The 25925-nt window shown below is 40.8% G+C and overlaps 1 protein-coding gene across 4 annotated transcripts in view; it reads left to right on the top strand.

The window, feature by feature from the left end:
* Positions 1-25925, top strand: part of galnt1 (UDP-N-acetyl-alpha-D-galactosamine:polypeptide N-acetylgalactosaminyltransferase 1) — a 205530-nt gene that overhangs the window by 84719 nt on the left and 94886 nt on the right. For all 4 annotated transcript variants that reach the window (XM_088928676.1, XM_088928677.1, XM_088928675.1 and 1 more), the window contains 2 exons: positions 5130-5317; positions 16013-16181. In XM_088928676.1, the coding sequence (XP_088784802.1) occupies positions 5179-5317; positions 16013-16181 (308 nt within the window). In that variant the 5' untranslated portion in view covers positions 5130-5178. The remainder of the gene's footprint in view (positions 1-5129; positions 5318-16012; positions 16182-25925) is intronic.

Below are 25925 nucleotides of genomic sequence, written 5' to 3'. Positions count from 1 at the left end.
TGTAGGCCCAGAGTTGGTGCTCTCTATAATTTACTTAAACCAGCTACTGTATCTTGCCTTGCACGCACATACTGATGACTTCTGCTACCGCGCTGTGCTAAACATCTGTTCTAATCCTTCTGATGAAGTCTATCTGCAAATTGGTGAGCTGTGGAAAAGTGCAGTGCTACACAACCTGAAGGCCAGTCATGCGCCACTGCCACTTCTTCCTCTTTCAAACTTCATCTCATCCTGCATGACACACAGTAAGAAACGAGAGGAGGTGATTTTATCTGGTCAGGTAGCTACAAGCTTATTGATGCAAGGATCTCATACAGCGGTTTCTTGAAGTGGAGAAGCACGTGGCTGGAGCAACATTGTGACTGAACACACAGGTGAGAGGAACTGACTGTTAGCACATTAGGCATTTAGTCAAACGAACGGGGTTAATTCTGTCCTAGGGACACATCCACATAAGCAGAATAGAAGGTGTAGCACGATTTGTAAGGTTTTTGCTCTAATGCCTGAGAAGCCGACCCCTTTAGAGGTGTTCCCCAGCATACAGTGTTCTGGAATGTTCTGTTGAGAGCCGGAGCTGTGAGAGGGCCTGGCGCAGGTCATCGGAACCTCATCCTGTTGGTTGACCGATTTAAAGCAATGGAGTCGCACTCTAACAGTCATCTGATACCAGTTTTGCACAGCGTGGCTCCATATTCCTGTCCCTCTGTCACCCAGCAGCTCCTAGCTCATCCATCACAATTCAGACCCCCCTAAATTAATCGCCAGCAACAATATAAACACAGCAAAGCTCCATCCTGGCAGGGAAAGTGCTCTCTGTAACCAAAGTAAAAAAGCCTTGACTCTTGCGTGATTGAAATGATTGAACTGCCCTCGTGGCTCCAGTTCTGTTGCATGCCAGTATCTGAGAGTTTGTGGAAAGGGCTTATCAAAGAATACAGCAACGACCAACGAAAAACAAGAAGAAGAAGAGAATCTGTTGTCACCAGTGGACCTTCAGTGAAGTTTCCTACCGTGTTTGCCTGTGTGTCGGCTTCCCTTCTGCAGGAGAGTAATTGAATAGTCCCACACAATTAAACCGAGGAGAGAAGGGATGGGTTTTAGTGCTTGCTGCACGGTGACATTTGCACGAATCTCAGTAAAGGTTAGTTTGAACAGAATTAATCTTTGCTTAATACAAAGTTCTGAAATTGTGGGCTGGCAGCGGACAGCTCTCTTTAACTGTGATCTTCATGGGTTTGATGAGTGAGCAGCAATGGGAAAAAATAAAATATTTACAGTCCACTTAGTAGGTCTTTGCCTTGGTTTTGCTCCGTGCCAGTACACAGATGGGAGCCACTGTAATGAGTACTGTATGTCAGTTGCTTTGAAAATCATGAAGCTCCTGATAAAGTAACACTTGAGCACTATAGCCTGTATCTGGGTTTTCCAGTGCAGTAGATGCGCATGTTCTTACTGGGGCTTTTGTGCATTTCACTGATGAAAGCACTTCACTAAAATGAGCTCTCCTGTGGTTAGAACACAACAGGCACCCCAACTTATAGCACAGTGCCTCCAGAGCTTGCACTCCAAATTCAGAATGACACTTTGTAAATTTTAATAATGGAACTGAGCTGAACGGACAGAACCTTTTTATTGTTGAGCAGCGAGGACTACAAGGGGACCCTGATGCAAGCATTCAAAACCCTCAAAGGTTTTGATTGACAGAGTCAACACAGAGATTTCTTGAACAGTGCAACACAAACCAGAAAACACAAATGGAATCTATAGTACATTGAAGTACATTTAAGAAGGAGAACACAAGGCACTTTTTTACCCGAAGGGCTGTGGGTTTGTAGAACAGGATACCCGGCTGATCTTTTGGCTTCATTCAAAGAGATCCTGGGATCATTTACCAATTATCCAACAGGCTAGATAGACTGGAAGGCCTCCTCTTTTTGGTAATCTTTCTTATGTTTTATGACCACCAGTCTCCTTTCCATCCCCATCCAGTTTGATTTATATATGTAGGGGAGTGTAAAACAATGTGTAAAAATAAATGTATTTAAATAAATGTTTATTGGTCCTTCCATCCTCTTACTCACCTCCACCCTCATCTCCCTGGTGGTCTCTATAGCTTGAGTTTATGTCCGCAAACATGTTACTGTTACTTTTAAACAGTGACCCTGAACAAAATTAAACCATAAAATACCCTGTGTTGAATCAGAATTTTGGGGAATCTTCCTTCCTGTCTGCCCTCATGCCTGCTAACCCAGTACAGGTGATCCAGAAGTGCAGTTGGTGTGTCTCCCACCATATTCGCGTTTGTAGAAGTCTGTATTTCTCAGCTGTGTCTATATTAGCCAGCTCCCAGATGTGGCCTAATTGGGTATGTGTTGATTTTTCTTCTTAGTTACACTGTTGACGGAGTGGTATTCACTGAGCCGCTCTTGAGAACCACGAGAGTGCTTTTGAGAATCGAGCATGTTCCATGCTGGTTCATTGGGTTTGGTGAATATTCTTTTTTTGGCTTGTTTTTATGTTGTTCTCTTAGTCAGAATACAAACAGGGCAACTCCTTGTAAGTATATGTTTGCCCCCTTGTGGTGTAGTACAGCAGGTAAGTGGAGAATAGGGTCAGGTGATGACGCCAGTGTTTGGAATAAATTAAAGAACTTCTTAATAGGCCTGCACTGTCCGGAACAGACTGCGACATCCACTTCTGGGGTCAAGTCACTCAAGCCCCAGGATATCTTAATTCCAGATATGAGGCGGAACTGCAGCAACTGCTACAGTAGTTTCTCTGTATATTACATTAAAGTACATACAGTACCTTTATGGATATGCATTCTTTAGACATTTTCAAATAGTCTTTAAAATATCTTAAAATTTAGTTTTTTTTATGTCTAGTTTTTAAGAGTATAAGAAATGTTATAAGTGAGACGAGGCCATTTGACTTACCCAAAACCTGATTGATAGTTAATAGTTAATTGATCCAAGGATCTCCTCTAACTGTTTATTGAAAGAAGCCAGGGTTTTGATATCAACATGGCTGGGCAGCATGTTCCATGCTCCCACAACCCTTTGTGTAAAGACGTCCTTCCTGTTCTTGGTTTTAAACATATTTCCACATAGTTTCTGCTTGTGTCCTCTGGTTTATGTTTCTCTGTTTTGTTCTCCAAATCTTATGTGTGATACTTGATAGTATATTGTACCAGTGCCAACCCCATGGGCGAATGCAGGCTGAGTACACAATATTCTAATGTTTCTGCTCAGTGGAGATAGCTGGGAACTGTTGTGAATGAGACTTTCCCCTTTGTTTGAAAAGACTTGGAGGACAGTTAGTTCTCCTTCAGTTGTCGCTAGTGAGCACAGTCCCTCCTAGAAATGTTCACAGAGACCGTTGGAAATCCAAGTAGGACTCCTTTTCACAAGCCTTACATCTGAGTCAGGCTTGCTAATATGACCACAAGAGATTAAAAAGTCCCAGGAATAATGGTTTAAGAGCGAGAGAAAGCAGAAAACCTCTTATCCCGCTACTTTGTATTCTGCCAGACATTCTAGTTCAAGAAGAATTATAATTATTTTAATCTGGCAACGGTTTTCAAAGAGCTAAAAAAATAACAAAGGAGACTGAGCAATCAAACATACAATAGGAGATCAAGCAATTATTTAAACATTTTGTTTAGAAGTTTTGTTTTAATGTATTCATGAAAAGGGGGAAACAACTTAAATGGGTTTCTACGTAACCATTGTAAATAGTGTAATGAATTCTTTTTTAAAATTTAAAAGTTAATGAGAGAGATCAGTGGGACCCCCTGGTGCAGATCACAGCACACATCTTGCATTTGCTCTGTCACAGACAGCCTAACAAGCTTATTATGTCAGAATTTAGATCTCTGGTATTATTGCCATTCTCTGAAGCAATGTTAATGATTTAAAAAAAAAACTGTAAGACTATCAAAATTCCCTTTTCATCCTCATATTTTTCATTACTGAGGAAAAAAATATTTGTTGTTGGGTTTGTGGATGCTGTGCTTTTAGTTGTGCAATGTTTAAGTGGTAAACTCTGTTCTGTCCTGTATCCTTGGACAGTGCTCTGTTGCCAGTAGAGCTTGTGATACACATTAGTCTTTCAGAGGACAGCATAGTGGCCTGCTATTACTGGCCACACAAGCATTGAAGAGCTCTATTTTCGGGAACAGCATTTTAAGGAAAGTGCTAATTGAGTGTTAGAGAAAACAAGAAACTGACTGGCATGTGTGGTTGTTCAACTACCCTAATTAGCTTTGACATCTTAATAAAATCTTGCCTTAGTTACAGAATACCGAAATACTGGGCCCATTGCTTCCTTTTCTGTGGGCTTGGTCTCAGTAACTGAATCATGACAACACTCCGCCTTTTTCATTAACTTTTGGAACACTCTTTCATTAAAAAATATCTACTATTTTAAGTAATAGATCAGAAGAGAGTTCAATGTTGTAGTATCATATTGTAAGGTATATGATATTATCTATTTCATGGTCACTTAATTTCTGGCCTCCTGCAGGTTTGGATTGTTTAAATCCTGTATTATTTAGAAATTTAGAGTGGGTTAGGAAATTGGGGACTTTGGGAGCTGCCAATTCAGACTACTCAGGTGAGAGTTTCTCCATAGAGGGGTTTTTCAGGCTGTCAGCAAACGCTGGATCTTGACAGCAGTAGCTTTAAGGCTTGTTAAACTGGCAGTATTATCCACTATAAACAGAGGAATAGACTGTAAAATTTGTATATTTTATTTTTCACCATTTGTCAGTTTTTTTTTTCCAGAAAGTCTTGGACTACTTATATAAAATGAACAGCAGCAAGATACATTTTCTTTTGATACAATAACATATTTCTTTTGAATGCTCAACCAGTTTTCCGACACACATGGTTTACAGTCACCATGGGCTGACGGAGGCCTGAAACTTTCCATCAATGCCTGCATACCTGTGTTCCATTCAGTTCAGTGTTGTTCTGTGGCAGCGCGTTGGTGACGTCTTTAGGCTAGTCCTAAGGCCAGGCCATCATCTAGGATAGTGCTCTGCTTAGTCTCCTGTTAACGGTGTGTTCTTCGTTTGCCAACCTGTACGAATGTGCCCTGAGAGTCTTTGTGCTGTCTCTCTCCTGCAGCTGTGCGGGTCCTGCCCTATTCCAGGAGCACTGGCTGGCAGTGCCCGCCATGAGGAAGTTTGCCTACTGCAAGGTGGTGCTGGCCACCTCCCTGGTGTGGGTGATGCTGGACATGTTCATCCTGCTCTACTTCAGCGAATGCAACAAATGCGAGGATAAGAAGGAGAGAGGCCTGCCTGGCCGAGACGGTAATATACCGATTTCTTTCCCATTTCACTATAACAGCAGGAAAGTAAATCCTGCTGTCTTCATGGGTGTAAGATCTGGAGTTCACTAGTTTTATTTTGCGCGCATGTGCAGGTGTATCTAACACATAAAAATACTGCACAAATTGGTGCTCCCCTTTGAATAATTGTAAAAACCATATGTATTTTTGGATTGCAATTGACTTTGAAGGGGTTCTTTTCACAACGAACGGTTGTGACGATTCAGCGCAAACTCTGAAGCTGTGTATAAATCTCGGCTCTCGGCCACCTTGTGAGGTTGTTCAAGAGAACCCAGCAAAGCTACCTGTGTGAGTGGCGATACCGATTCTGTATGGCTGCCACATGTTGAGTGTGGTATAATGATTTTTGTAATCCCGAAGGGTGCCAGAACATTCTACACGCAGCAATGTCATCTGCCATTGTAGCACAGCACTGCCTTTTTTGACAGCAAGTCACGGTGCCACAGACAAGCTCGAGAAGTGAAAATTTATTCCACTTAAAACCGAGACCAATGTAGGTGGAACCAGATTAAGAAAGCTCGCTTGGACTTTAGCCAGTTTGGGTAAGACTATTTTTCCTGCCTTTGTTTGTGGTGTTATGGAATCTTTGAAGAACACGAGTACTGAAGGCAGATATTGGAACATGGGGTTAAAAATTCTGGTCAAAATGGAACATTTCCACCTATTAGTCTATTAACATTCCTTCCAAGTGAGGCACTCTGAGCAAACAAAGACACGCATACACTGCTGGGGTTTCTTGAAATGAATTTTCAACTTGGATATGAAATACCATGTTGTTCACTTGGTCGTAAAGGAGATTTCCTCACCTCAGATGTAAGAAATATGTATGAAATAGCCAAACTCAAAAAAATACTACTTCAGGTTTTTATTTCCCTATGTCTTTAAGATCCTGGCATTCCGGGCTCTGAATGAGTGTGTAATTTGGAGTCCTTGGAGACTCTAAGCTCTGAATTCCTTGTGTTGTTTTGGAAGGAACATTGACGTATTTTGCCTGTTATATTGCTAAAAAGAAGAATAAGGTCACAGGAACTTCCCTTTTGGGTTATTAACAGCTGAGTGGTAGAGAATTGAAAGCTTACATGGAAATGGAGTTTAGCAAGTTAAACATAACTAACATTGCTTTCCATTTATTTAGCATTATCTCTTCCTTTGATAGATATGATACTGTATATACTGTATGGCTCTCTGATTAATCAGTACTTTGATACATTTTATGTTTACACTGTACAAAGTTAAAGAGCAGGGATACAGTACAGGATACTGCTGCCAACAGAATTCAGAGCAGTAAAAAATATGGTCAGGAAGTTAAAAGGAGGGAAGGAGTCAGGAATGAGAGAAAAGCCATAAACAAGAAGTGAGTCACAACAGGCAGAGCACACAATAGTTTTTCCCAGCCGATGGTGAAATTTTTTTTCTTTACGAAGAACATTTGTCAAATTTTAACAAACCAGCACAGTGGCTGACCCGTTAATTTTTGTGTCTTGTGTTTGGTGTCACAATACACACAATGCCTTATTTTACACTTTATATACAGACATATTAAAATGTTAAAATCTCACCAAGCTACCTTGGTTCCAATAATTTCCCAGCAGTATATATTGACATCAGTTAACCAAGTTAAAATGATCCATCTTGTTACTGTATTTGTAACACATCATATACAGTATTGTATAATGGTTTGTATAAGTGGATGTGATTAGGGTGATTAAGTGAGGGAAAACTACACTAATCTTGGCTGAAACAAAATTCTATGACTGCTACAAGGCAGAAGGCATGAGGCCCTAAGAGTGTTAAAAACAGGTAAATCAGATTCTTCTTGAGAGGCCAAACTCTTTGGTGTGCACTAGACTACAGTATCATTTATGTAGTTGTATTATATCTAAATTACATCTAAATGGATTGCACTTGTTACTGAGAGCTGCCAATGCAGCCACAAGTTTGCCATTTTTGTGAATTGTCTGATTGAGGCATCTCCAGGATCAACATTGTCCAGCATCTCAAACTGCACCATAGACACCTGGACATCATTGTTGCCAGATGAGGTCCTGTAGAGAAAGGTCACATTGTTTAGCGTCTCAGACTGAAACCAGGGACACCTGGACATCACGGTGGCCAGTTCAGCTTGTGTACAGTAAGACTGTAATTTCCAACATCTCAAATTGGAGCAGAGACCCCCGGATATCACTGTGGCCAGATCAGCTCTCGTACTGCAAGGCTGCAGCTTCAGGAAGAAGGGGTTGGACATCAGCACGTGCTTTTCATGTGTTGCTGAATAACTGGCGTCGAGCAACACGCTCTGCCTTGCCACGGGTACCTTTCACCAGAAACTGAACGCTAATCGATGCACTCTTCAAGTCATGTTGTGCAGGGAGCAGTGCCATACTGTTTTGTACAAGCAGGCTAATTCAGAGGCGGAGGAGTGATTTTGTGCTGCAATACAGTCTGAATTTACAGCAGATCACATTTAATCGAGCTTATTCATGGCTCCTTGAGTGTGCTTCCCTCTGTAGACAATATCCTTGCCCCACATGTTCAATTTTTCTTTGTGCAACACTTTGCCCTTTTATAACAATGCACAGCCACAAGTTTCACGCATTTGTCAGATCGTCACAGGCGTACTGTAGCATGATTGTAATGGACTAGCTAGCAAATTCAGCAGAGATCAGCAGAGGGCCGCTGTTGTGATCCACGGTCATGTTCTCTTGCTATGTTGCGAGTCACACTTCTCAGTCGAGCAGAATTTGGTATCCCAGAGAGAAATAAACGTTCTTGTAAGGTTTAGGCCGAGGATATGAGTATTTCTAGCAGCAAACAGAGGATATTCAAAAAATTGTTCACCGTGATGGACCCTCTCAGTATCTGAACTCCTTTGATTTCATAATGGGTTTGAACAGTAATCTGCTCTTATGTGCAGTGCTTAGGACATTAATCATTGCCTATTTAGTTTATGTTTAGTAAAATGTGAAGCTAAACCCATTGGTAATGCCTCTACAGTATATTACATGCATATAGATGTGAACGCTTGCTTTATACCATCTGGTATTTTGACTTTAGTGGTGGTTAAAGACAAATACTGGCTTTCATGTAAGGAAATGGAGTGTCTTTTAAAAAAAAAAACCTCATCCTATCTCTCATATTGAGAAATGCAAACTAATCCTGGAGGACACAGTCACAGAGTAATAAAACGTCATCAGGATGTAAAAATGGACATGTTTCCGTATGCATTGCCAGCTGCCAGTTTTGCCTGTCTGTGATATTTCTGGGCATGAGAACCCTTATCTAAAGCAGTGTTTGAGCCGTGAGTCTGGGTGATGGAGAGAGTTGACACTGTATCGATCTGCTTCATTATTCCTTTTCCTTTCCCTTCCCCGGATTTTCCTGTTGCTCAGCAGCTAGGTGGTATGCTGGATCTACTGACTGAGAAAAAGTTCATTCTAATAAAAATTTGTTCTTTTTTTCCCCCTCTTAAAAGACACTATGGTTAGAAAAGGCCTAAAATGGTCTCCCACTCTACAAATATCTACAGTAGTAACACTTTGTAAAATTTCCACTTTGCTTATCTGTAAAATGAGTTCTTGTGGTTTTGTGCTTGGTTTTCTGTATCGTTTTGCAAAATTTAGTCTTGGGCAGCTTCAAAATTCCCCCATCTTTATCATCTGAATAAGGTTGAGAGGCAGACCCTTGCTGTGCTTGCCCAGAGAGGCTCATCTCTTTTCTATTTTCTTAATTTTCTCATCTCTAAAGAGCTAAAAAAAAAAGGTTTTTTTCCAACACCATGTATTATTCTTGTTCAACATGCAGTGATCTTTGCTTAAATTTTTATTTGCGTGTTTAAAGTGTCTAAAATTGTAAAAGTTGCATCATTTTCTGCTGTGGTTCTTACATTTCTGTTTCTGCAAAATCCCCGTCCTGATTAAAAAATCATTTTTTTTTTAAATGTTTCTGTACTTTTTTTTAGGAACTCAAGAAGAGTTCTCCAGTGACCCTTTCAAGTGTCCTACGAGAGGCTGATGTGTTAATCCTGCCCCCAGCCCTACTAGGCAACTGAGCCCATACCATACAGCTTGTGGGGCTAATGTATTACGGCTTTGCTTTAGACTTGCTCAACAAAACAGCCAGTGGACAGCTTTGACTGCAGAATAGGTGAAGATCATATATCAAACACAAGATCATTACACTTAGCCAAGGCATGTCTCGATATGTTCACACACCATGTAATTCCATCATGTTGGTCAGCGTCAGTGCTTTCAGTAGGCTAGGCTCAGGAGATCTGTTCCCTGGAAACTTCATTACTCCTGCGGTTTACCTCATGACCTCATGCTAAAGCTTGCATAGACTTTTGAAAGCCACGAGTTAAGACCTTCAACAAAAATGGCAAATTGGTGGCAGTCGATTATTTCAGGTGGCTAAGAGGTTGGACATGAGCTCCTTTTTTTTTTTGCTTTGGCGGAAATGAGTGCACGATTACATAGTCCTGAATCATCTGCTGAGTTTGAAATGTAATGTGGGCAGGGTCTGAGGCCAGAGCATTGAGGGAAATCCTGATGCTGAAAGGGGTGTGAAAGTGAAAGCAGTGATCCGAGCTGTGCGTCCGTTTTGAAGAGCTGCTGGGATAAGGAAACAGGGACGGGCTCTCTACTGAGGAGTCTCAGTGGACTCATAGTGAATGCGGTCCCATGAAAAGTGTTGCACTGTCAGCAGTGCAGGGCAGTGTGCCTCAAGGGTTTTCCAGATGTTTTTCTTATCTAAAACACCAGCACATCGAAGATTAAGCAGGCTACTTTTTGCTTAGATTAACTGTGGTAGATTAGTATTCATCTCAAGATAGTACCCGAAAATGTTTGGAATAAAACATGAATCGGGTTAGCTGCGTTCGGTACTGCTGATACCCTAGTTGTAATAGAATTTTGTGCAGTCCAGCCAGGTACCTAAAAAACATTTTACCTGCCCTGTCAGCTGTTCTTGGTGTTCATTTAATGTTAATATGACTTTACCAATTCTCTAGAGCAGAGTTCTCTGAGTGTTGTGTCGGTTTTATTTCAGCAACTTGGCAGGTCTGTGCTGCAGCGTTTGAAGTTTTGGATAATCTCAAAGGCTCTAAATTGATACTGACTCATTAGCGAATTCCACACATCCACCCCTCTGATGATTTGACGTCTATTCGGCTTACTGTCCCACCGCTAAGAATTCTTTTCTGCTCTGCCTCCGCTCTGCTTTTCTGTAGAAATGCAAACGCACAGGGGTAGATCCTTAAGAAAGCTTAAAGCACGAGCTGACGTTTCAGTGTGTGTCTGTGTCAGCCAGGTTGATGGCAGTTGAAGCACTGTGTTGAGTACTGTATGCAGTTGTCAGAGATGTACTGTAGTTGGAACCAGTGATGGTAGAATAGCAGCAGTCTTTTGTTGCATATGTACTTGGATCACTCCTGTGGACATGTAATGCACAAAGCTCAAATGCACTATGAACCCACTATAGTACCAACAGGTATGACATTACTCTAAAAGCTATATTGTACACAACGCTGTTATGCCAAGATCATCACTATTACACTCTGTTCTTCCACGACTGCTTCAGTGATTGATATAGGCATCAACATTTCATCCAGAGCATGGCACTAACAAGCTGTAGCATATGCCTTTGGATACTGGATTTCAGTCTCCATCGTAGATACAGCTGAAAGAGTAAGGTTTTTACTGACATGTAACTTATTTCACCCATAAGTGTTCAGTTTAAGCATTCCGGTTTTGATTAAATAGACTAACTTTAAGTAGCTGTGTATACATTTGTAATTCAGTAGAACAGGACATCACTGGAAACGGGTGAATGCTTATGAAAGGCACTGTACTTCATTTGATGCAGGTTAAAACCTTGGGTCAAGTACACAAGGATGGTGCCTTTTGTTGTGGGAAAAACAAAGTTTGCAGATGAGAGGAGGCCACCTTGCCCATTGTTGGTAGCTGATTAAATAGAGTCTCTCATCCTGCTGTTTCTTGAACAAACCCAGGGTATCAGCTTCGGCAACGTGGCTGGGACACTTGTTCCATTATCCGTCAACTCCTTGGGTAAAGAAATCCTTTGCTTTCTGTTCTGAAAGCATTTCCCCTTTGTTTCAATTCAGGTGCTCTGGTTTGTGTTTCACTGCTGACTAGGAAGAATTCCATAGGGTTGGATTTGTCAGAGGCTTTGAGGATGTGGAATGAGTCCTCTGAGATGATTAACGTACAGTACCATTTCTGGAAAACAGCAGCACCTTAGTAGTAACCGTTTCAGCATGTTTGAAGAAAATGTGAAACAAAAATTAGTGGACACTATTTTGGGAGAAATATTTAATAGGAAAGCACACGTGAAATTGTTATTGTATTGTTACAAGTTAAGAAACTAGAGAAATATCAGGAATAATCAAGTAGTTAAATCAATAAATACATTAAATCATCATATGCCCCCTCCCCCCAAGTTGTAAAGATTTTGCCAAGAATGTACCAAAGTTACTGGTATTGTTAGAGGCACCTGAGTGTTCTCTGGCACACTGAATTATTGACGATGACAGTACACATGCTAAACAACACAAACATACAACACACAAGTTACATTATGTACAGACTTTCAAATAAGGCATCCTAGAGGCCTAGCATCCTAACCATCCAGAAAAAAAAATGACTGTTACCAAGTATTTGACTCTTATATTCTGCCTGCAAAAGTCAAAATAAGAGAAAGCTGCCTTCTAAACCAAGCGGAATACGACTTGTGGTTAAATCCCGCTCTCTGCAAATCCAGATGCCACAAAATGAATATTAATGATATTCTAAAATGCACCCACCAGCCAGGAGAGGCTATTTTTAACCAAGGGATTCTTTACACAGGAAATAAGACTTTCCTAAAAACAATAGAATAGCCAGCTCTCTTAACAAGATTAGAGTTATAGAAACAAGTAATAGGTTTATTCCATGCTGAAAAAAAGAAGAAAGAAAACACAATGTTTCGGCCGTGGAGCCTTCTTCAGGGTGTCACCCGAAGAAGGCTCCATGGCCGAAACGTTGTGTTTCCTTTCTTCTTTTTTTCAGCGTGGAATAAACCTATTACTTGTTCCTTTGCAGCCTACGCATGCTGACGCAGCTCCCCACCTGAACTACTGGAGTTATAGTGATTTATTTAGTTCCAGTATAGTCTTTCGGGGTGATCTAGAACAAGAAGCTCTCGCTTTTTCCACTCTTGCCTTTTCTCTTCCTTTATCATTTGTTGTCTTGTTTTCTCCATGTCTCCTTGCTTGTTTTTACTTTATGTTGTGTTGGACTTCTGATTGACTCTAAATCATTTAAACAGAACTTAATTAAGGTAAACCAAGGTAAGATTTATGAATCTGGGACCACTACCCCTACCTGGAAATGTTGGCACAAGTTGGGTGTTACCTATTGTATCTAGATTCACTTCATAACAGTATAAATAATTGGTTTAATAAGGCTTTATTATTATGAAATTAGTCACATTATCAGCTGTTACTGTAATTTATTTTCTACACAGGTGGCTCATTTGCTGGAGAATCTAGAGCTGAGCAGTTTCATAATGTCCTGCAAGTGGAAAATCACAACCATGGAGCTTTTCATGCACAGTTGAAAGCTTATTGAAACCCAGCTGTTGGTTTAATAAAGCAAGTTTAAGCTTCTTTTCCAGTGACAAGCTTACCTACATTGCTCCAAATTAGATACTTTCATCGTAAGAATGAAATGTTTTTTTCTTCAAAAATATTTTTTTCCCTCAAAGCAGGGGACACCAGTGGACAGTTTTTTTGCCTCAACTACAACAGTATGAGAAAGGTTAAACATGAGAGCAGGCCCCTTCGACCGACCCATTACATCTTCTGAGTTGTCTTCTGTAGTTCCTGTACTTGTCCCTTTTGTATGTTGTGATTCTAGAGAAGTCCAGTTGGATGACTTTGTCATTGTCTTTGAGAATTTTAAATGCTCCAATCATAATATTCTCTGGTCAAGGCTAAAAAGAAATCAGTTCTTTTATCTTGTTAGATCTTTTTACACCTGAGAATCTTTCTGGTTACTCTTCAGTGGACTGATTCCAGAGCAGAAATATTTTTTTTTGTTATGTGTTGACCATGATATATTAAATATGCATTGTTCAAGTTTACAATCATATATATTGATCTTCATTCATACTTAACTGTATGTCCTTGTATTTGCCATTTTTGTAGCTTATCCACACCATCTAGATCACAAAATGATGTGTCTGTTAACACCTAAGCCATTTTTGTATCTTCTTGAAGGCAGCTTCCCATTTTATAGGTGTAGTTTATATTATTAATACTGGCAGGTGATACTCTGCACTTTAGATGTTTAAACTTTGTTTGCTGTATTTTGAATGCTGTGCTCCTGTTTAGAATGTGCAAGGTTCAGTGCAATGCTCACAATGTTTATAAAGCATAGTGATTCTGGAAAACATTCAGAAAGCAATATAGTTCTAAAATATTACTACAGAACTACAAAAATTCAAGCAAGGTTTTGGAAGTTGTGAAAATTATTTGACATCAAAACTGATTTTCACCTGCTTTCTTCAGTTTTCAGCATCCATTTTTTGTTTATTGGAGAAGATAAACAACCAAACAAGTTTCCTAGTTAAAAATCTCCTAAATTACTGACCCGAGATCCCCCTCCTCCTCATCCAACATCCAGCTTTAGAAGTACACCAAAGGTAATAAAAGTACAGGTGGTGTAATCAAGTTAAATAATAAAACAGAAAACAAAAATAAAGCAGTAACTGAGATAAAATCAAACTAAAATCAAATAAAGATAAAGTACAGTAAGGGAGTACAGCATCCATTTGAAACTAATCTAGAAAAGATATCGCTGAAGGCAAATCAGTAAGCCATTTCTGGAATATAAATTTGAAGAGTTTTTTTTTAAACTATTGAGAGGGAGTTCATTGACTTTCTTGGGATACTGTGGTAACTAGGAAATGGCAGCAGTCTGGATCCTGTGACTTATTTCTTTCTCCTCTGACAGCAGAAGAGTCCTTCTCTGCCATGTCCTCAGCATTGTTAAATGCAGGACGGAGATGAATGGGGGAAGAGAGAGGGTGTGTGATATTTTAAAGCTCGTGCTCCAGACAGGTGTAGAGAGCAGAGAGACCCTGCAGAGCAGAAACAGCTGTTTTTCCCTTCCACTTCATTAGCAGTGCAGCTAAGAATAAGGAGCCTGGTTGTCTCCAATTCCCCGTGGCTCATTTTTCAGTATTGCTGGCTTGGTTCCACACCTTCATTTGGAATCTGTTCCTTTTATGATGGTTTAATTTCCGTTTTCGCTCGTACTTGCAGCACAAGGCTCTCTTTTTTTTGCTTCTGCCCTGACCTTTGGCCTAGAAGGCCTTGTCCCTCCTGAGGCAAGTGAAACGGCTCTGGCCATCTTGGTTAAGCTGAAAATGAAACGAGATGTTCAGGATCCAATTTTGCTGGACTTTGCCAGTGTCTTGCTGGCAAACACAAACCTTCTCTCCTTGGATTAGGGTAAAGAGCTGTACAGCTTTACTGGAAGTGTAATTGGCCATATCGAAGCTTCACATCGAAGTTTAGCTATCAAGCACTAGTCCTCTCGAAACCCTGTGGTGCATGATGAATCTGGAAACTGACCAAAGCAGTTGCAGTGCAGTGTAGCAGCTGCTGCAGTGTTGAACTGTGGGATCAGTGAGAACCAGTTAGTGTTGACTGAGTACCTAGTTTAAGCCTTCTGTTTCCTAGGCTATAGTTGTGAAGGACAGAAACATTTTTGAAAGTACCACACCTTTCCCGATTAGGGCTCACATGAGCATAGAAATCCTCATTTTTAGAACATGTGATTGCAGTGTACACACTTTTTGAAAGGAACACAACTATAGTAATGTTTGAATTTGTGATCCTGGCTGCTCACACTGTTACACATTTTCTCCCTATGAGCAAGAAATACATTGCCCTTTTTTGTGATACTACACTAGTTTCATTGTTTATAAAAAGCTGTTTATTGATTTTTTAAGTGTTTTTTTTGTGTATATAGGTTCCGCTGCAGGTTTGTACTAGTTTGAGGGGACAAGCTCCAATCAGCGTTAATCCACAATAATAGTCATGGCATGCTGAACTGAGATGTAAAGTGGCCATAAATCAGTGCATTTTCACCTCTGGAGGACAGTGTTCAAGATTTGTTCAGGTCACAGGCGATAAGAGCTTCTTCAGTCTAGTGGCCCCAGCACTTAGCCGATCTCTTGTCACCAGAAATAAATAACAAGTTCTAATCCAATCTGAAAGTGTGGGTGTGAGGAGACTTGACACATGTTTACAGGCACGGAAAAAAAAAGGGCCGTGTCTGTCCTGCAGAGATTGCCGATTTAAAGACAGATCTGTGAAGCTTATCACTTCAACATTCAATAAGCTCTTGGAAGAAAAGCATGGACGTTATTCTTCCAGCCCAATTTCCCAGATGCTCAGCTCCCCCAAAATGCTGCTGTCCTTAGTTCGCTTCCGGGTACCACAGAGCTGAACGAATTTCACAGAACGAGGGTTTAAATTGTTTTGCTGGGACTGAGTATTTGGCTCTTTGATTAACTTCCGATCAGCATGGTGAACTGAACATCCTGCATCCTGACAAGAAATAACCTACACGTCTGCTCTCCTTTCTCCCTCCAGAGGTGGTGCAGAAGCCCCAGGAGGGGCCAGGAGAGATGGGCAAGCCGGTAGTGATCCCCAAGGAGAACCAGGAGAAGATGAAGGAGATGTTCAAGATCAATCAGTTCAACCTCATGGCCAGTGAGATGATCGCGCTCAACAGGTCGTTACCTGATGTCCGGTTGGAAGGGTGAGTGCATCCACTGGAGCTGCCAGTGTCTTGCCGAGACACATGGGCCCCATGCCTCTCTGTACATTGAGGCCTGCTGTCATTCTTCTTCCATTTGTTTTTGAGGGGTTTATCATAAAAAAACTTCTATACTCTACAATCATGACTTTCAGAAGCACGTCATGAACGCCCCTGTGATGTGGGCATCATGAAGAACACAAGGCTTTTATGGTCTAATCCATTGTTTGTTTAAAATATTGACTAATAAACTTAAGGAGAAACCAATTTGGTTTGTTTTTCCAGCTGGTGGTTTACAGCCGTCATCTCTGCCCTTGAGAAAACCGGTGATACCGAAAAGCTGTATTTCTTTTCGGGAGACGACTTCGCCGGGCGCTTTGCTTGTTGTCTCTGTAAGCAATAGCTCAGCTTGTTTGATTTGTATTAAAAGCCCTTGAGTGGCAGGGAGTTTGTTAGATCAGCAGTATTTCAGCGGGTGACGCAAATGGAAGTTATATTTGCTCTTGTCCGTGTTCCCACGGCTTTATTTCTTGTTCAGGCATTGGAAATAAAAAAAGTAGAAATGGAAGAGGTGAGTTGAGGTGCAGTTGCCGTGTGGCATTGGTTTCCTGTAAAAGGGAGAGGCAAGATTGGAATCGGGCTAATTTTGCAATGCAGTGTTTTTCTGCACAAAGGTGAAATTCTAGACAGCAGTCGTAGATGGAAGTATAGTGAATAACGGAGGGGGGGGTATATTATTGATAGAAAGATGTCAGGGTAAAGAGCTTTGCCCCAAGAGAAAAGTGTGGATGGGAATAAAAATTGTTGAGTGTTAAAGAACACATACTGTATGTGACATACTGTAGATTTTGGTTTTCCATTGGGCAGTGTCTTCATTGCAATCTACCATAAGAATGGTAACAAAGTTAGAGGTCATTCAGGCCATCTTTCTTGCTCAGGGGATAGTCACTTATTGATCTAAGAACGTGCTTCTTGAAGAATCTCATTAAGACTACCTGTAGAAAAGGGTTAGGTATCTTGTTCCTAATACCCACAGATCTTTAAAGGAAGAAGTGTCTCCTATGTGTAATCCTAATGTAAGATTTTCTGACATTTATGGCATTTTACACCAACAGAAATATGTAATGTATAGTTTACGTATTAAAGTAATGTTACAGGTCATGTAAATTATTAGTACAGTGTTTCATCTGGGATTTATGAAAAGGAGAATACTGAATTTCCACTCTCGTTCCCTCCTGAATCATTCCTCACAAAGAGTAAAACTATAGGAAAAAGAGACAGAAGACACAAGGTGTATAGAAAAATACTTATTACTCTGAACAGTCTTTAGGAAGCAACAACGGTAGTCCGGTTAGGTTTTATTGGAATAGCCAGTGGGTAACAGATTGAGGTCTAGGGTGTAGAGGAGAGGCTCAAAGTCTCAAAGTAGTTGGGGAAGAGTTGCCAAGCTGTAAAAAATAATGGTGGACCTGCAAAGCGTGCATCTAATTTTCTCCGACTTAAGAAACTGCATCATATCTCTGACCCCTTGAACAAATGTGAGTGGGGCAGCTTGCTATCCGGTTGTATTTTTGATATGGTGAGATTAATGGTGGGCACACCAAAATCAAACTGTAACGGGATTGGGTCCGATCTCGAGATGAGCAACGAGAATGTACCAAAAAGGCAGGACTCCGAGCCTAGGACGAGACCAAAACCCATGTCTGAGTGTGGCAGGGGCTAAGTTAAGAAAAATGCTATCAAGCTGAGATTTTGACAAAGGGACAAGTGAAAGGTTTATTCCATGCTGAAAAGAGAAGAAAGGAAACAATGTTTCGGCTGCGGAGCCTTCTTCAGGTGTGAAGAAGGCTCCACAACCAAAACATTGTTTTCTTTCTTCTCTTTCCAGCCTGGAATAAACCTTTACTTGTTCCTTTGCAGCCTACGCATGCTGACGCAGCTCCCTACCTGAACTACTTTAGATTTTGACATATGTAAGCTTACTGTAACTTCTGTTTTTGTCCTTTAATCTTGTTGAGTTGTATGACTTAATTTTGTTCTTTTAGGGTTTTGAAATCCCTGGATCAGATCCCTCTCCTAAGCATTCTGTCTTCCAAGCTAGAATTGTTGTCTTTTTAAAACGATTTGGTGTGTGAAATAGAACAATTCTCCCTTTCCTCGCAGCTTAATCGGTTTTTCAAGTGAACACATGAGTCTTTCAGAAATTTTACACCAGCCCAGTGTTTTCTCCTTTTGGTTTTTGAATTGTCAGTGTGATAACGGACTAGGGAGGACTGGAGAAACAAATGCTCTCCTGAGTCCCATGGAGAAGTGATACGATTGATTGCTGGCAGATGACATGTGGTGAAGGGACAAAGGCTTAAAATGAATAACAAATACAGTCAAAACTGACACACATACACAACCTTATCCCCATCCTGTCTCATCTAACTGGTATAAGCCCCGATCAGGGAAATGTGAGTCTTAAGTGTTAGAAACCTCTGCTTGTTTCAGGTTCATGTAGTAAAAAGCACATCTGTGATTGGTTGGGTTGATCAGGGCTGAGGGCCTTGGAACAGAGAGAGGGGAAAAGGGGAAGAAAAGAGAACAAAATAAAAAGACTTTACTTTTACTCATGTGACATTTCTTTTAAAGGGTACGGTGACTGTGATGTCAAATTTCAGTAATGCTCATAAGACTTTGAGGAATTGCTTTAGGACTGAGTTGCTTTTGTCTCCTTACACTTCCTTAATCTTAACAAGGGAGCATACGCATGCTGGAGAAATCAATGTTGCAGCTTCTAAAGAGTTCGAAAATGATTAAGAACATAAGGAAGGTTACAAACAAGGAAGCCATTTGGTCAGTCTAGTTCATCTGTTTGTGGCTAATGGATCTGTGGGTCTTGGAAGAAGACAGGGGTATCGGCTTCAACAGAATGGTTGGGTAGCTTGTTCCATACTCCCACAACCCTTTGGGTAAAATATCTTGTTTTAAATGCAGTTCAGTGTAGTTTCTACGTCTGCCCTCCAGTTTGTGCTGCACTGTTCTGCAGAAATCCACCGTTTTGACATTGTCAGTGTCTTTGAGGATTTTGAGTACTTATGTCTGATCCCCACACGGTCTTGAAACTATTTTTAATAAAGAGAAAACAAATGTACTTGAAAACTGAAGCCATTAATGTTAAAGAAAAACAGGCAATCCTTTTCCTTTGTTGTTTTGTTCCAAGCCTTTTTAAGTCTGTTTAAGATTTGTAATACGAAGCGTATTACATTTCAGTGGCAATAACAAAGAGTTCTTGTCCTAGCCTTATCCTACTGGGGAAGCACACAGTACCTCCAAACTAATGCTCTTCATATGTTGTCAGCGTCAACGACTTGACTTTTCAATCTTTTTAAATGTTTCCATTCACTATTTTAGAATCATTTTATTTATTGACCTGTAATATATAGACACAGAAACGTCTCGGGCCAGTGTTAGGTAGTGTTTGCAAAAGGTGAAGGTTTCAGAATAATGGAGCGTTTTTAAGTGGCCAGACAAAAACAGTTATTATGTTCAAGTATCCTTTTTAAAAAATGTGCCTAAGGTGAACATTATACCAAAAAGTGGCCAGAGGTTAAGACACACTTAGTAATCAAGGCACTGTGCCCCACACAAGCAAATTGAAGTAAATCACACAACCACGTGTTCCGTCATGCAGCTCTTGTGCAAATGGAATACTCTATTTCTGAGTATGTTGTAGGCAGCAGTGTTATCACCTTTCAGCCTCATCATATTACATCTTAGAAGCCAAGCAAGTCTGGGCCTGATCAGTTCTTGGATGGAAGACCTCCAAGAAAATTCAGATTGGTGCATAAGGTGGCATTTGTCTTTCTGGGCTAGAATTTCCAAAACTCTATCCTATCGTGGTGACCTGGGGCACAGTGCTGTAGGAGATACAGCCCTTCGGATTTGATGTTAAACAGAGGTCCTGACTACTTGATGGTTAGAGATCCCACTGCACGTTCTGAGCAGGGGTGCTAAGCCCAATGCCCTGACTAAATTCTATTCTGGTTTTATACAGTCTGACCTTCCTAGGGTTTCCCTTTAATTCAGTTGGTGAAGCAGTTACTCCCTTCTCTGCCTGATCTGGTGTTTGGTGGGGCTGCTGGTGTATAACACTTGCCATCAAGGTCATCAAGCTCTTCACTTCAGTGGTGGATGAAGCTGTTCCTCTCTTATACGTAAAAATGCTTTGGGATCCTTTATGATAAAAGATGCTTTACAAATGTATGGCATTATTATTGTTTTATGTGAAATACTGTGCTGTGACTTCTTCCTATAGCTTCCGTGATTGGAAACGCGACTGCCCTTCTTTTCCTCTCCCAGTACAGAAGGGCTGTGTGCAAAGACAGACTGGGAAGATTCAGGCCATGTTTCTGCGCAGGAACCTTTGTCTGCATCTCAGTCTGAGAGCTGACAAGGAGCCGCCGCCGCCGCCGCTGCTGCTGCTGCTGCTGCTGCAGTCCCTGATGTGGAGAACAACTGCGAGCCTTGTAAATGTCTGGACTTCGTGTCAGTCAAGACAAGGGCTCAAGCCAGCTCTCCGGTGCCGTCAGTGTCTCGGGTTTATATGAAACTGGGGCGTTTAAGGTTATGATATGAAGTGGATATAAGTAGCAGATGGTGCTGGAAACGAGGCAAGACAAAAGTTTATAGTTTTATATTCTATATGTCACAGTATTGAGATCAAGTGTTGTTGGTGTTATTTCTTCATATGATATGTCCTCTGCGCCCACCCCTTTGAACTGATACAGTTCCCATGCATTTCGAATAGAAACTGAATGCTGTACATGCACATAGCTAAGGGAATCTTAGCATGTGAACCTGTTTCAGTGCAGTAGTAAACATTTTGCTATCTTGCAATTTAAAATGTTACAGTATGTGTGTTTGAAGGCGACACTCTGTTTGGAATGAGATCTGGAAAAGGACTGCTAGATCCTCATTTTTTGGGGGAGCCTCTAAGTAGGGCCCTGTAAGACATCTGTTATAAAACTGCTCCAAGATGCTTGTGGAGGACTGAGAGATGAGTAGCACAGGCTGCCTGACCACATAAACATCTTTTACAAACCCACGGCCCATAGTGTGCTGGGCTTTCATAGTTAACCGGCAATAAGCTGAGATATTACTTTTTTTTTCTTTTGCAGTCTTTTTCAGTATGCACAACTCTACTTGCAGTGATGACGGGAAAGTTTTGTTCCTTTATAGGTATGCAGTTTCGTTCCTTTATAGGTAGGTAGGCTGCAGTTTGGTTGTGCCTTTAGGAAGCTGTAAATCTTTTCTTGCTCTCAACTCTACAACCATACTAGCTGCTTTTAGTATTCATAAAGTGACCGTGCGCGATTGAATTAGATATTGTGAAACTGGGCACTTGTAATGCATTGCCTGTGTTCTCATCTCTAGGGAGTTGTTGTTAATACGATTAGGCATCTCAATACGCCTTTTACTGATAATTCCTTTAACCCCGACACTACCCAATAAATTCAGGGAGCTTTTTACAAGCCCTTCGTTTTAAAATAACCACTGTCAGGACTCACTGTGACCACTGCATGATTTATTACTGCCATTATTATTATTATAATGATTTTTTCCCTGTTTTTGTAGAGATCTAAACCACGAGAACAGAACCCAGCTGATTAAATGTTCTTATGTGGCGCTGCACGAGCCTAAAGCTCAGCGAGATAAATTTAAAGGATGTTAGGAATGTCACTCAGGCAGTTAAAGTGTGGGTAAGGAGCTCAATTCTGCCATAGGGTAAAGACAATAGTTAGCCTGTTCTAGTTTTATTTTATTTTTTATATTAAGCATGAGGCTATCCAGTGGCACTAGTGGTTCGCATTGCTGCCTCTCGGTGCTGGGGCCCTGGGTTTGAATTCCTCAGGCGCTGTCTGTTTTGAGTTTGCATGGTCTCGTAATGTTGGTGTGGGTTTCCTCCAGGTACTCTGTTTTCCTCCCACAGTCCAAAGACGTATTACTAGGTTTATTGGCTTCTGAGAAAAGTGGCCCTGGTATGAGCTTGTGTATGTCTGTGTCTGCTCTGCAGTTGACTGGCATCCGGTCCAGGGTGTCTCGTGCCTCATGCCCAGTGCTTCCCGGGATAGTCTCAGTATCCCTACTATTGGGTAGGTGCTTGTGGTTGAAAGTCATGCGATGTGATATTTAGCAGGACATTGAAATTGAAGACCGACGCTAAATTTTTTTTATATTCCCATTTAAAATGGTCTTATTATGAGTCATTACTGTCTGTATTCCAACATTTCAGGCTCAGGTGGTGATAATTGCTAAATCATCTTTTTTTACATCCATGGGTGTCCTTTTGGCAGTAAAGTCTCAGAAATGGCATATATACTATAGAGGTACAGGTCTGGGTTTTGAAAAATAACTTACTGAATGCATGGCAACATAGAACATAGTGGACAGTCGTCAGTATTCTGAACTGATAACTGGAAGATTGTGGCTTCAAATCCCAAGTGAGACAGTGAGTGCTTTTGTAGCCTTGAGCACGGTACCCCACCTGAATTGTTCTAGTAAAATACCCAGCTGTATTGGTGATGCAAATGTTAGTCGCTTTACGTAAAAGAGTCAGCCAAATAAATTAGCAATACTAGAACGACTTGAGCGAAGAAGAGCGTTCTAAAAGGTTGCAGCCTTTGGCCTGTGTAGCTGTGTGCGCACAGGAGTCAGGCATGGTAAGTGAAATGACACATTCACTCAGGAAACTGACTGCCAAGCTGCCCTTTGGAAGGCGGAGGAGGTAAACTACAGAAGCGGCTTGGCTTTCTAAAGTAAAATGTACACGCTGGCAGATTTATGGCAGCTAGTTTCCATGTCTATCTCTCAGTTTTACGGCATTGTTTTAACTTTGCCCTGAGGTCAGCTCAGTTAGGACTGAACAGGAGAAAGAAGGCACACCAACATACTCCTTCCTAAAGAAGGGGGAAATATAGAGGTCAGAGGGAGCTAACCCTGCATTTGCTTTTGGGAGCTGCTGTTTTTGGTATGGTTTGCCTTATGAAAACCTCGACAGCACATCTTATATGACATGGGCGCCTGCGTTTCTCCCAGGCTGGTGTAGGCATACTGTATATATGAGCCGATGAAAACCACTGCTCTCTCTTACTGGGGATGTTAGACTTATTACTTCAGATATATGCAGTGTTTTATTTCAACCCTTTTTATTCATTTTGGCCCTTAAAAACAAGGAACATGGAAGCCACAACACACCAGTGAGCAGGTCATAGGTGCAAATGAGAATTTTTTATTATTGGACCACTGGACTTACTGTAGGTAGTCCATTTATATAGCGTCCCTCATGTTATCCCAAAATCTTTTACCAGTTGTAACCACATACACTTTAAAACAAAAAAGTCCAGACAAAAAATGAAATAAGTATATTAAGTTTTAAATAAGTAAATGCGATTCCTTAACAGGTTGAAATTGTCTGCGTTTCATACTGTATCCTGTATCTCTCTGTATAGTAGTGTTCATTCTTGTTCTCCTGAGATGCAGATGCTACAGTTAATGTAAAACATCATTGAGGTCACATCCAGTTTAGAACTTGATTCATTATTTATCATTTACTGCTTTCTTACAAGCAGCAGAGCAGCTCTTTTAATCCACAGCTGTGTCTAGAGCAAAGGAGGTGAAAGCATTCCTAGAGCTGTCATATTTGATACAGAACTGAAGATGGATGGCATTCTGACTACAGAACAGTGTGTGAAATAAACTGCATGAGGCATGCAATGGATGCTGATTTAGTAGAATCCTTAATCAGATGGCTTAATAAGGATCATATCAAAGCACAAAGCAGATAATTGCTGCCATGGCAGACAAACAAGATGGGCTGGACTGAGTGCCTTCTTCATAATATTATTCTTTAACAATGTAACAAGAAAATTGGAAAAGGTTTTACTCTATAAGAGGCCGATATTTTCTGTGTGAACAAAGCATCTTTTCTTTCAAAAACATCTCCCATATAGTATGTTTTCCCAGAAACGTTGATTGTGAGCAGAATCTATTTTTGTTTCCTATGAAGTCCAACATATACTCGGATTTCATGCTACTGACAATTTTAAAAATCCTTCTGAGTACACAAGTACATAATAAATATGGGGGCTGAGACACTGTGCTGTTTGTGTTTTGTCAGGAATCTGCTTGGTGACAGAGGTTGATGACACCAGAATTGTGCTCATTCTCTCCCCTTTGAAATCAATGTAACATTGATCACTTAGCACTACTGAGTAGAAATTAAAGATGTGTCAGGTGGAATGAAGATGAGGAGAGTGTGATGGACAGGGCAGAATTAAGCCCAAGATGTTTTAATCATGATGTGAGGGGTGTACATACGGTATCTAAACTGAGTGGAGAGTTGTGCTGAAGTCGTCGTGCCCGTCTAAGATCAGTCTTGCGAAGTGTTTTCAATAGCGTAAAAGTTGTGGGCCATGAGCTCAGCAGATTGACTGTGGCTAATATGGAAATGAGAAAAAGATCTTTGCTTGCTGTATAATGTGTCTAATAAACCCGTAAAGGAGTAATCCCTGTTAAAAAATAATGTAAGTTATTGAATCTAAATCCCATCATTTCAGGGCTTTATCCTTTGCAGTGAGATTTAATGGAGATACAGTACTGCTTTAATGCAGCTGGAAAGTAAGGTAGGGAGTTGCTGTTAGTTTCTTTTGTCCAGGCGGTCCAGCAGACTTGAAGTCTCTGTGGGTAATTGTTCCTGGGGTAAAAACAAAGGGGAGTGGGGGTTGCAGTCTGAGGAATCCCAGGGGGAGTGCTAGTGCACCAGGGGGTAGCAGGGCATTTGTGGTTCTGCCCTTCTTAATCTCAAGGCTCGGGGACAGGAGGGAAGGAGTCGACGGGGCCTGTTGTCAAAACTGATCAGAAGGGGTTCTAAAGTGAAACACAGCAAGAAAAGATTGTGACGGGTTTCGTGCTGCCTGGAAAAATTATTAATCGGCAGAAAAACATATGGAATAGAGTTTTTTGGGGGGTGGAAAGAAATGAAGAAAGCAGTTCCCCAGAGCTTGGAGACCTGGGATATTTTTTCAGTGATCCTTCCTTTGCAGTGCTTGCTATCTTAGGCTTTGTGGTATTGCGGAGATCTTGTGTGTCCTTGAATGAAAGAAGACAACAGAAAAACATGTTAGCTTCTATAAAAAAAGCATCAAATCAAATAGCATTTTGAGCATTGTACATTTGATTGAATATCTAAACATTAAAAGCCAATAGAAAATTGCTCAGGAATTACAGATACTGTATGTCGAATTGTTGAACTTCAAAGCAGCAGGTAATAAAAATTGGCAAGGACGTGACTACATTTGAAAATTCTAGCTCAAATTTATTATTTTAACTTTTGATGATGCCACAGTTTTGCCTGTCTGAAGTGTTTGTAAACTAAAGAAGAAAAAAGTGGTTAAAATTGCTAGTTTTTCTGGTTTGTTTGAAATGAAAACAAGAAGGCATAATACAGTATGTGAAGCCATGCTTTAGGTTTTCTGAGAGACATTTTTCTCTTGCACATATCTGTGTTCTTGAGGATATACTGTAGTTATTCTGCAGAAAAAGGATTTGAAAGTGTCATTTTCTAGATCTGAGATTGCTGGGGCACATATGATACCACCAGGGCAGTTCATGGGAAACAGACAGCCGGCCATAAAGTTGTGTGTTATTGGCTACTGGATTTCCTTTGTGCTAGGATCAGGTGGTGAAGCTGAAGGATGCCATCTC

The sequence above is a fragment of the Atractosteus spatula genome, chromosome 12, assembly GCF_055471065.1.
Source record: "Atractosteus spatula isolate fAtrSpa1 chromosome 12, fAtrSpa1.hap1, whole genome shotgun sequence".
Taxonomy (NCBI): domain Eukaryota; kingdom Metazoa; phylum Chordata; class Actinopteri; order Semionotiformes; family Lepisosteidae; genus Atractosteus; species Atractosteus spatula.
Note: the sequence above shows the minus strand (reverse complement) of the source record. Positions and strands in the feature narration are given on the sequence as shown.